General features: G+C 35.9%; 1 protein-coding gene across 2 annotated transcripts in view; it reads right to left on the bottom strand.

The window, feature by feature from the left end:
- Positions 1-4,255: 4,255 nt before the first annotated feature.
- The window catches only part of Tc2n (tandem C2 domains, nuclear), a 32,245-nt gene continuing 23,817 nt past the window's right edge, over positions 4,256-12,683 (bottom strand). For both annotated transcript variants that reach the window (XM_035445951.1, XM_035445952.1), the window contains 3 exons: positions 10,705-10,819; positions 6,463-6,662; positions 4,256-4,366 (listed from right to left, as the gene is read on the bottom strand). In XM_035445951.1, coding sequence (XP_035301842.1) covers positions 4,256-4,366; positions 6,463-6,662; positions 10,705-10,819 — 426 coding nt within the window. The remainder of the gene's footprint in view (positions 4,367-6,462; positions 6,663-10,704; positions 10,820-12,683) is intronic.

Raw genomic sequence — 12,683 nt, 5'->3', positions numbered from 1 at the left:
GTAGCATAAATCAACTGTTAGATTGTTTAGTATTTAATACTAAACAATTCAGCCAGTAACTTTTTTAAATATAGCATATTATTTATATGCAATTGAACAAGTTGATTGAAGAACTGATTACTTCTGTTCTGCATAGCAATGAAAGATGCTATTTGAATTGAAATGCATTTGTTATAAGAAATCAGGGACATTTGTACAAGCTTGGAAGTAAACAAGTATGCCAACTCATTAAAAGAAGAAAAAAGAAAAGAATAAAGAAAATAGCATCTTGCAAAATTAAATAAAATGCCAAATAATGATGCTATATTCGGACATGCTGTTACTTTGTGTTATCTGAGAGTTTACAAATACATTTTATAAATGACACAGTTTGTAAATGACTAATCTCCCCCATTATGAAGTTTCCTTGGTTTCAATTTGGCTTCCCAGCATCATTTTGGTTCCTTTTTCCTTTGCTACAAGTAAAAGTTCAGAAAAGCCTAAACAAATACAAAGGAAAATGATTTTTGCATGGTATTTCAGTTTCTATTATTAGCCCCTAATTGTTTTTCTCACCAAGAGTGCTTATTAACACACAAGAATCCTTGCACCCATATTTTTCACATAAAAATTTCAAGGACACAGGAAACCTACATGTTTACATTCAGTACATCTTCAGCTGGAAAATGCTTATGTAAAGACTGATTAAAACATTAGAAATCTTCACCTATCAATATTTTCTTACCTGAAAGTTCTCTTAAATGAAATTTTCTTTGTATTTATCTATGCTATCTAGGAGTGTGGGAAACCAAGAAAGCATATCTTTTCCTTGAATTTTATATTATACATATGCTTAAAATACTAATAATTAGATCATGAAAATTGAATTAAATAAATGACGAATTAGATTTAGGAATTAAGAATTAAAAGTAGTATAACACAGAAAATAGTGAAAATAAAATTCCAGTTTTGAAAATAGCAAAGCCTATGCTATGTCAACATAGGCTGATCAATTCTGACAAATGTCTTATTTGGGTGTACGATGTTGATAGTGCAGGAGGCTGTGCCTGCACTGACAATGGAAGTTTCTATGTAGGAAATTTCTGTACCAACTTTAAAAAGTAAAATCTATTAAACAAAGTAAAGTAAAAGAAAAATTTAAGTGTCAATGTTCAAAATAATATCACTATCACAAAGGATGGCTTCTCCTGAAAGACCATGAGAGTATGTGCATGCCTTTGATCCCAGCACTCGGGAGGCAGAGGCAGGCGGATCTCTGTGAGTTTGAGACCAGCCTGGTATACAAGAGCTAGTTCCTGGAGAGCCTCCAAACCCTGTCTCAAAAAACCAAAAAAAAAAAAAAGTACTGACCAGTAATCCATTTTTTATACGTATAAAAATAGCATTTCAAAGTTCACAGTGGCAAAGAATTCTGGTTAATACCACTGGTGCGATAAAACCTAGGCAATAGAAGATACCTAGATAAGAGTTCAAATTTAGATTCTAATTAAATATCTAGACTATACAAAACTGGAATTTAAAAGATTATTCCTACGTTAAACAAAGTATTTCTCTGGCCTAAAATGTGTAGAACGAAGAAAGAGACAGACAAGCAGGCATGCAGGTAAAGAGGGAGGGAAAGAGGAGGATAGGGGAGATAAATCTCATTATTTACTTATTGGCAAAAATAAAGTCACTATATAAGATTAGAAACTGTTGCTTACTTCTTCCTAAAAATTGTTTTGTATTAGCCACAACTTTTATGGCCACCCAAGCAGAAATATCTCCATATGCTAACTTCCAATACATACCTGAAAATAAAACTGCCGTAGAAAAATATTTACATTCTATACATTGTTACCAGGTATGATTATTAAAAATGGGAAATACTTTAACATTGTAGTTTACAAAACAAGTAACTTACATCAAAAACTAAAACTAAGAACTAATGATCAAAAATACTGAATTTACTATTTAAGCTCATTTAATTCTGATAAATTAAGTTCACCCAAATATAAAATGTTTTAACTCCAAAGAAAATAAAGGGTAAGAATGAGGCAGACCATAAAATGTATATATTTTGGCTTTTAAATAAACTTCATTTATTATTTTTAAGACATATTGAGTGTGTGTGTGTGTGTGTGTATACATGTGTGTGGCATGATATACATGTGGATTTTATTTTTATTTATTTATTTCTGGTTTTTCAAGACAGGGTTTCTCTGTGTAGCTTTGGAGCCTATCCTGGAACTCACTCTGGAGACCAGGCTGGCCTCAAACTCAGAGATCCGCCTGCCTCTGCCTCCCGAGTGCTGGGATTAAAGGCATGTGTCACCAACGCCGGGCTACATGTGGATTTTAGAGAGCAAATTAAATAAGTTCTCTCCTTCCATCATTTTTTAAATATTTTTTATTTTAATTAGAAAGAAGATTATTTTACATGTAAATCCCAGGTCCCTCTCCCTCCTCTCCTCTCCTGACCCCCCCAACTAACACCCTACCTATCCCACACCCCTTCTGCTCCCCAGGGAGGGTGAGGCCTTCCATTGGGGGGGGTCTTCAAAGTCTATCATAGCCTTTGGGATAGGGCCTAGGCCAACCCCCTTTTGTCTAGGCTCAGGGAGTATCCCTTCATGTGGGATGGGCTCCTAAAGTCCATTCCTATGCTAGGAATAAGTACTAATCCACTACAAGGGGCCCCATAGATTTCCAAGGTCTCCTCACTGACACCCACATTCAGGGGGTCTGGATCAGTCCATGATGGCTTCCCAACTATCAGTCTGGGGACAAGCTCTCCCTTGTTCGGGTCAGCTGTTTCTGTGGGTTTCACCAGCCTGGTATGGACCCCTATGATCATCAGTCCTTCTCTGCAACTGGATTTCAGTTCAGTTCAAGGTTTAGTTGTGGGTGTCTGCTTCTACTTCCACGAGCTGCTGGATGAAGGCTATATGATGGCATATGAATTAGTCATCAATCTCATTATCTCTTTCCATCATGTCGAGTTCCAGGAATGGAACTCAACTTGTCAGATGTGGTGACAAACTCCTTTACCCACTGAGCCATTGTGCTATCTCCAAGCCTTATGTATTATTTTCCTGGAGATAAGCAGCTTATAAATGGTTAAGCAATGACTTATGGACTGTGCTGAGCTCCTGGAGTTCAGTTGAAGAGAGGGAGGGATCATATGAACAAGGGGGGGTCAAGATCATAATGGGGAAAATCACAGAAACAGCTGACAGCTAGTGGGAGCTCACAGACTATGGCTGACAGCTGGGGAACCTGCTTGGGACTGAACTAGGACCTCTCTATATGGGTGACAGTTATGTGGCTTCATTTGTTAGGATGGTGGCAGTAGGACCAGGACTTATCCTGGATGCATGAACTGGCTTTTTGGAGCCCATTCCCTATGGTGAGATACCTTGCTCAGCCTTGATACTGAGGGGCAGAGGGGTGGTCCTGCCTCAACTTGGTATGCCAAACATAGTTAACTCCCCAAGGAAGGTCTTACCCCCTCTAAGGAGTAGACGGGAGGTAAGAAGAGAGGAGGTGTGGGTGGCAAGAAAGGGAGAGGAAGGGGAACTGCTATGTACCAACTTTTCTCAAATACAAAAAAGAAAAAGAAAACACAGTAGAAATGGTTCTGCTCATTTTGCTCTGAAAAAAAATACATATGAAGATATAACAGTGTAACCAAGATCTAATCAATCATGAATAATACTGGAAAAGTGATAAAGTCTTAAAGTCTTGTAAATACCTAATAGTACTAAAAGGGATTGGTGTGCTAGGTTCTGAAGTCCAATAGCACAAAATGACAAAAAGATTATGGCCATGTGTGTAGTTCTGCAATCCTTGCCACTAAGAAGATGTAGTTCTGTTAAATGCACCCTGTGAAATGCTGAAGGACTGCTAGCAGTTGCTTGCTCAGTTGTTTATTTTTCTATACATTCTATGTTTACTTTAGAGGCTCAAAAGACTTGGATTTGTTTACTTGAATAAGTTTTCAGTATTCAAAATTAAAGTTTACAAAGTGCAAAGACAAAACAAAAGCAAAAGCAATACAGAAAAGCCTATCTAGGACTGATATTTTCATAGACTTTATTATCTATTTAGTTGGCCTAATAATACTACGTTTTATTTTATCATATGTTTTGGCACCATTTTAAAATATATCATTCACTTTGTATTCCTGATAGAATGCATTTCAAGCTTTAGAAAACTGAAATCATGTTTCTTCTAAAAGAATGTCATTTCTTCACTAAATTAATGCCTGACGTCTTCAAGATGGATTTAACTTGTGCCACTTGATAACAACCTTTTCTGGATTTGTAATTGTCTCTTTCCATTGGTTCACTGCTTCAGTATTATTACTGTCTTCACTTATCCAGAGCTGTAAAGGAAGAGTACAATCATTCAACTTGACATAATATTAGTAGCTGACATTAAGCAATTACTCTTATTGTTAAAATATATGGACAAGTTTAGATAACATATTTTTAAACATAAATCATTCCATTTTTTCCATTTTTTCAGAAGTTTCATGATGATTTGACCCTTGAATGTTACAATACTTAACCTGTTGAATCATTCTGGATTATGTGATCCAATTCAGTTTAAGTATTAAAAATGCAAAAATGAAATACTATTTGAAACTTGACTGTATTCTTCCTTGTTCAATCTATGAGCTCAACTAAAATTGATCCTCATTAGTCAAAAACATTTTTGCCATGATTTCTAAATTAAGGCAAACAATGATTTTAACCTAGAAAGGAATGCACACTTAAGCACCTTTCACATTATATGAAACCATAACCTTAATTGAAATCTAGTAAATAGTCATTCTTAATCCGTAATAATTCCATTGTACCTATCATTTATATAACTATAGATAATACATGTAAATGACCTTGGAAACACTAGTATTGTCCAAATACAAGACATCAAAATGAGTAAATAACACGGAGACAAGGTGGATGGACAATTTAAAAAAGCTGAATCTTTGTCTTGGCTATAACACTAACAAATGCACCTTAGAATTAACTTACCTGAGACACAGTTTCTAATTCTTCTAAGAGATTTGAATAAATCATTGGTTTTCAATTCTTTTTCTACCTTGGTCTAATGAAACTTTCATCAAAGAAAATTTTACACAAATAACATTAGAGTATTTGGATTGATAAAGTAGGAGCACTTGAGCCGACAGAATTCCCTCACCGTGACTGACACCTGAGGCCACCAAAGAAGTGTCCCAGATTTATTATCCTGTTAACCATCTTTCAAATTAAGTTTACATTAGTCCTTTAATTCAAACTCCTTTCCAAATACAGAAAATTGCAACATTTTAAATTAGCAGTCTATTTATATGAAAATGAAAGTTGATACCAATCTTTGAAAATTCATATCACAATCTGAAGATCTTACATAGACTGCTATAGCAGCTTTTTCTCAGGTGAAAGATTTTACATTAGTTAAGGACTTCAAGATTTAAATGTGACACAGCAACTTTAATTAAAATAAAAATAACTAATAGCTGTCACAAATCAGAACAATAAAGAAAGAAAATATAAAAAAACAAGTCTATAGGATTGACAAGGCAGCTGTTATACAGCCCTATACAAATTACTCAGAAATTTTAATTAATCCAGACAGCAGAATTGGCTATCTAAATACTATTACACAGTTAAAATTGATATTTCTAGAAATTCAAATCTATCATAATTAAGTTAATAAAATATATAAAAGGCATTTCAAATACAAAATTAAAGATGAAACAGAATAAAATAAGTGAAACTCAAAGCCTTAAGTTTGATTTGCATATTTGCTGTGGAATTATCCTCTGTACACTGTGTAAATAATGCTGCCATTGGCTTTATAAATAAGCTGCCTGGCCAATAGCTGAACAGGATAAGGTTAGGTGGTTAAACCAGACTAAGGACACTGAGACGAAGAATGGCAGAGTCAGAGGAGTCACCAACCAGATGCAGAGGGATCAGGATGTGTATGACATGAGGTAACAAGTCATGAGCCACATGGCAGCATATAGATTAATAGAGATTGGTTAACTTATAAGAGCTAGACAAAATATCAAGCCTAATCTATCAGCCAAGCATTTATAATTAATAAACAGTCTCTGAGTGGTTATTAGGGAAGTGGCTGATGGAACAGAGCTTGATTGTGGTCCTGACCAAAAAAAAAAAAACCCTCTGCCTACACATATTTAAGATTCCCTCTTCTACTGATCTTATATTTTAAGGATGAGCATTCAGAAGACTTAGAAAAAGAAGCCTGGCTGCTCAGAAATGTTATCTAATTGTATTAAAGCAAAGGATTTGACAAAATTTAATTTTGAGGCAACACTGAATTTTAATTTAGAGCTTTGAAAAATCTTCCTGTACTCATTCTTAATTGTATTTTCTTTCCTTTGCTAATTAACTACAGAGTAACACATAGCAACATACCATGAAGAAATTCAGTAACACTACTAACCTGGCCTACAAAATGTTTCCTTCTTACAGAGCTTCGACTATAAAGTTTAACAAGGAAAACAATTTCTTTTTCAGTCTGTGTAAGTGGAAAAATCATAGTTTCTCCCCATTTTACTCTTCCACTGGATGCCTTCAGTAAGCGTGTCTTCTTTTTATAAATCAGCTCTCCTGAGCTAAACATTCCCACCTTCACAAAAAAACCTAGGAAACAAGAAACTATGGATTACAAACTCTTATGTGAAATACTATATAAAGATTTTATCTATATAAGTTATAAAACATAAATAATCAATTTTAAAGATATTCTTGGTTATTGTTTGACAATAGCACACACAGAACATTCATCACACTTTACAAATAACTACTTTGGCCTCAAATGAATTTAATATTCTTCTATTCTGAATTACATCAACCAGAATAGCAATCACCAGCAAAGGAAAACACACTGAAATGAATTACACCAAGAAAGGTGTCAATTCTCTGGAAAGCTAGAGGTATTAATTTCCTAACTTCATAGGTTAATTTCTTTGCTTGTGACACCAGCAGTATATGTGCATTAGAATAAAACAAGTAAATATTCTCAAGTAAATTTGAGATCTAGCACTTCCAACAATGATAAAATAATTTGTATAAACTCTAACCAAACATAACAATTATGGACTTTAGGGTAAAAACAAGTAAAAATCCTCCAAAACCAACTTTGTTGGCTCTTAATATTGGACTGTTCAATCTCTATATAGATTTGAGAAAATAAAGTTCTGTTATCTAAGCCAAAAGGGAGAAGGGGGTACTATAGAATTTGGAGCAGAAATATCAACTTGGGAACTGCCCTGGATAAAATTATGGGCAATATATCTGTTCACCTAAGCATACTTTTCAATGTGATACTGTTGTAAATAGGCAAAAAGTTCCTTGTCTTAAGAACTGCCTTTTTGACCCCAAAGTCCATTTTACCTGTAGAGTGAAACAAAGTTCAGATTCCCACACCCTAGGGGAGCTGGGAAACTTCCAATAGCTGGCCCACCTCATCCTTAAACCATAGAATATTCATTATGCATTTTCAGTTCTCTAGAAACATTGTGGCTGATCCTAACAACAGAAAGAACAAATGAGTCTGATTGGACTAAAAGGCTTGCACTGTAGATCAATTGACAATGAACCAACGTTCAAGGAAGCCCCTAATCTCTAAATCCTGACTGGTGAAAGTTGCAACTAACTTGGCAACAAATATTTGTAAATTTTGTGCCTTAATATTTGCTTCAACTGACATTTGGGGTCACAGTTCAGCTCCTGAGTCTGTTCTGTGTCCCTGATGGATCAGCTTCCTCCTCTAACACCTTCTTTTGTGCTGCCCTGCATTAAATCTTGCTTTTGTATTTGCTTGGGTTGATTCTGAGCTTGGACCACAATACAAAATGACTACAGCTTAAGCAGCAAGTGTCACCTGACTACTGTGAGGAGTCAGTTAATATAATTGGGGCTAAAAGGCAGCAAGAAAGGCAAGAGGAAACTGCCAGAAAGGGGGGATCACAGGATAAGTAATGAGACCTACTAGGTTATAAAATGACAATCATTAGCAATCCTAAGTAGTAGTTTTGCTTAAATGAAGCCATTCATTTTTATATTAATTCTGTATAGACTTCCACTACTCTTTCTATTTCACAGAATTATGATAGAAAGCCCATCCTTTACACTGCCTGGAGAGGCAGGATTCAGAGACTGGACAGCTCAGAGACTTAGGATAGAACCAAATATGACTGGGGAATAAAAAGTCAATGAAATGATTCCTAATGATATTCTACTATACTCATAGATCGTTGTCCAACCCAATTGTCACCAGAGGCTTCACCCAGAAACTGATAGAAACAGATGCAGAGAACCACAGCTGAACATTAGGCAGATCTGGGGGAATCCTATGGAAAAGGGAGAGGATGGATTATGGGAGCTGGGGGAAGGGCCAAGAACACCACAAGAAAACCCACAGAATCAACTAAATTGGACTAATAGAGGCACTCATGCACTGAACCACCAACCACAAAGCCTACAGGGGACTTACCTAGGCCATCTGCACATATGTTACAGTTGTGTAACTTGGTCTTCTTGTGGGACTCCTAACAGTGAGATCAGGGGCTGTCTATGACTCTGTTATCTGTGTTTAGGGCCCCTTCTTCCTACTGGGTTGCTTCATCTAGCCTTATTAGGAGATAAGCTGCCTAGTCTTATTACAACTTGATATGTCATGGCTGGCTGGTGGTATACATGGGAGGCCTGCCCTTTTCTGAAGAGAAAGGAGGAAGAGGGGTTAGAGGAAGAGAGGAGATTTGGGAAGGGATTGGAAGGAGAGGATAGAGGAAGGGGAAAATGATCAGGCTAGGAAAAAATTAGTCAATTAATAAAAAAAATTAACTAGAAGTAATCTTGACTTACTTTTCTAACTTGGATTTTGTTTGTTTACTTTTACTTATAATTCTCCATTTAGCTATATATGCAATATTAACTTATAGTTACTTTTATGGGCTATTCATCTTTTACTATCAAGAGTACAGTAATATCATAAAATTATAATTTTCATGCTTCAAAATAGCTTATGTTGCACAGGAATTACATGTTCTTCAATGGCTCGCTAGACTCTATCAGTAAAATGGTCTTGGCCTTAGTGCTAGGAAGTACTAAAATATAAAAAACTCCATGACCAAAGCAACTAGGTGAGGAAAATGTTTATTCCAGCATACTCCATCACTGAGAAAAGTCAAGGTAGAAACCTGAAGGCAGAAACCTGGAAGCAGGAAATGGCAGAGACCATGGAAGAGTACTGTTTACTGGCTTGCTCCCCATGGCTTCTTGCTCAGCCTGCTTTCTTATACACACTAGGAAAGCAGGTCTCAATCTGTGGGTCATGATCCCCTTGGCAAAACTCTTATCTACAAAAAACTCTATATTCCGATTCATAACAATACCAAAATTACAGTTATGAAATAGAAACAAAAATAATTTTACAGTGGGGGTCACCACATGAGGAACTGTATTAAGGGACACAACACTGGTAAGCTTGAGAACTACTGCTCCAGGGCTACCTGTCCAGGGATGGCACTACAGTAAGCTGGGCTCTTCCCTCCCACATCAATTACTAATTAAGAAAATTCTCCATAGGCTTGATTGAATACGGCAAATCTTACAGATGCATTTTTATCAATTGAAAAGTTTCTCTTATGTCGTTAATGATAATGAAACAAAAAAGAACAATATCTTATTTGTGTATGTAGGTTATCATATATATATATATATATATATATATATATATATATATATATATGTAGGTGTGTGTATTCATGCATGTGGAGGCCAGAGGTAAAAGCACTGGGTATCCTCTTCTTCAGTCATTCTGACTTATTTTTTGAGACAGGGTCTCTCACTGAATCTGGCACTCTCTGATTGGCTAGACAAGCTGTCCATCAAACTCCTCTCCATCCCCTTAAGGTTAAAAGCATGCATGACCACCCCCAGGTTTTTGTGATTCGTAGGGATCAGAACTCAGGTCCTAAGGTTTGTATAAAAGACACTACCAACTGAGCCATCTCCCAAGCCCTACTTAGTACTTTTTACAAGCAATTCTTCACTTTTTCATGGTTATTATTCTTTTCAGATTCTTTTTCTTCTTTAGTGTATTTTTAAGGAACTTATTTATGTATATGTACAAATGAGTTAGCATAATTAGTACATGGAATTATCTTACATATTATTCATTCTCTTCTGACTTAGAAATTTCTTTTGAATTTAAAATTATATAATCTTTACTGCTCAGAATACCAATCAAGTTTTCTCTATTTTGCTTTATCAATCTTCTTACAGATTTTCCTATTTTAATGGTTCTTTTAAAGAAAAAAGCTTTTGGTTTTATTGTATATTGTTAACTTTTATTTATCAACTTCAGTTTTCCTAACATTTGTTATTTTTCTGACTTCTTGAATTGAATGCTCAGTTTTATATATTTTTAGTCCTTTTAATTATAGTACTTTTACTTGCCTAGATAATTCCCTTATAGTCTCAGCCCTTGAAGTAGGATTAATCTCAATCTTCAGCTCTAAGGGTGGCCAGGTGAACTAAGCATAGCTCACCATCATATCATAGTCTCTAGCTGTTTATCCAGAGAAGGGAACAGTCCTTAATGCATACTGGTCTCTTGATTCTTAACCTACTGGAACCTCTTCACACTGAATGCACTTTGAACCACTGATACACTTACTCAAAGTCAGAGGTGTTGATGAACTTGGAAGGTATTGTGCCTCAAGAATTTGCAGCTGAATCCTGCTATTTACTGCTTGAAAACAAGTCCCCAGTTCAAGTTCTGAATGGCAAACCTATATATGAAAAAAATGTCATTTAGTAGTTCACAAAAGAGTTTGGAGATATTTCAAAAGTTTTAACATAAAAAGCTAGAGTGAAAATTTTTTGAAGTATTTTCTACTGACACTAAAAATCAAGTTATGAGAGGTTTTGAGGATAAATATTGTGGATTCCAAAAATTTATTCACTTGCATTGACTCTGAAAATACAAGTTGTTATCTACATACTGAACTTCAAAATGACATATCAAAAGATAATTTGACTAAAACCTAAAGCACAAATTAAGTTTCTAAGCATAACTGGAGAAACTGTTTATGCTAAAGAAACACCTTCAAAGGAATTAAAAATATTCCAATCAAATTATTTTAAAAACATATGAAATAGGGTTTTGTTTGGTTGGTTTTGGTTTTTTGAGACAGGGTTTCTCTGTGTAGCTGTGGCTATCTTGGAACTTGCTCTGTAGATCTGCCTGTCTCTGCCTCCCAAGTGCAGGAACCACCATCATCAGCTGAAATATGAATTTTAAAGTAACAAAGGATAATTTAGAAATCAGTGTAGATGTTACCAAAGTCAGAAGGCAAGGGATTGCTACAATAAACATAGTTGCATTACTATTCTGAATGGAAGTAAGCCAAGAAAAGCTGGCAAGAAAGAAGCTAGTCAAAGCAATGAGGTAATAGATAACAAGGAAAAGGTCAAAGAAACCCTGAAGCAAACAGTAAAAGAAAGAATACTCAAGGGAAGAAAATAAGACAAACAAAAAACTGGTGATTCATTTGTGAAATGTAACCTAAGACAGCTTTCTTTTATGGATTAGAAGGTCCTTGAAGTGAAAAACACAATATTACAAATACAAATGCACTACTAGTGATCTGAAAAGAATAAGAATAAGAATAAGGCAGGGACATGCACTGCAGATCTTGCCAGGGTTTAGAATAGAGAACTACAGTACTAATTTCAATAAAGTTACAGAATGTTTAACACTTCTCAAAGAGTTTTATATAGTATTTGATAATTACCAAACATTCTGCTTAATTGGTTTATTGGAAAGAAGCAAAAGAAAAACAAATTTCTATGTACATGCCATTGACTGAAATATGAATATTTTCTTAAAACATTTTAATAAGAAATTGAAAGCTTATGATTCTAAGTTTTAGCATTACTATGCAATAAGAAATTGAAATTCTGTCTTCCATCTCTGGACATGAGGGAGCAGAAAGGTTGAGTCAGGGGAAGAATAGATGATAACAAGAATGGAGATATCATAATAGAGGGAGACATTTTTGGTTTACAGAGAAATCAGGCACTAGGGAAAAGTCTAGAGATCTACAAAGATGACACCAACTAACAATCTAAGCAATGGAGGAGAGGCTACCTTAAATGCCCTCCCCTGATAATGAGATTGATGACTGACTTATATGCCATCCTATAGCCTTCATCCAGCTTCTGGTGGAAGTAGAAGCAGACACCCACAACTAATCCCTGAACTGAACTGGAACCCAGATGCAGAGGACGAGTGAAGTGCACAGGGGTCCAGACCAGGCTGGTGAAACCCACAGAAACAGCTGACCTGAACATCGGGGAGCTCTTGCTCCCCAGACGGATAGCTGGAATACCAGCATGGGACTGATCCAGACCCCAGGGACATGGGTTTCTGTGAGGAAACCTCAGAAATCTATGGGACCTCCTGTAGGAGTTCAGTACTTATCCCTAGCATAGGTGTGGACTTTGGGAGCCCTATCCACATACAGGTATACTCCCTGAGCCAAGACACATGGGGTGGGCCTAGGCCCTATCCCAAAGGATACGATAGACTCTGATGATACTCTATGGAAGGCCTCACCATCCCTGGGGAGCAGAAAGGATATGTGATAGATA

Source organism: Cricetulus griseus, chromosome 5, assembly GCF_003668045.3.
Source record: "Cricetulus griseus strain 17A/GY chromosome 5, alternate assembly CriGri-PICRH-1.0, whole genome shotgun sequence".
NCBI lineage: Eukaryota > Metazoa > Chordata > Mammalia > Rodentia > Cricetidae > Cricetulus > Cricetulus griseus.
This window is presented reverse-complemented; position numbering and strand designations above follow the sequence as displayed.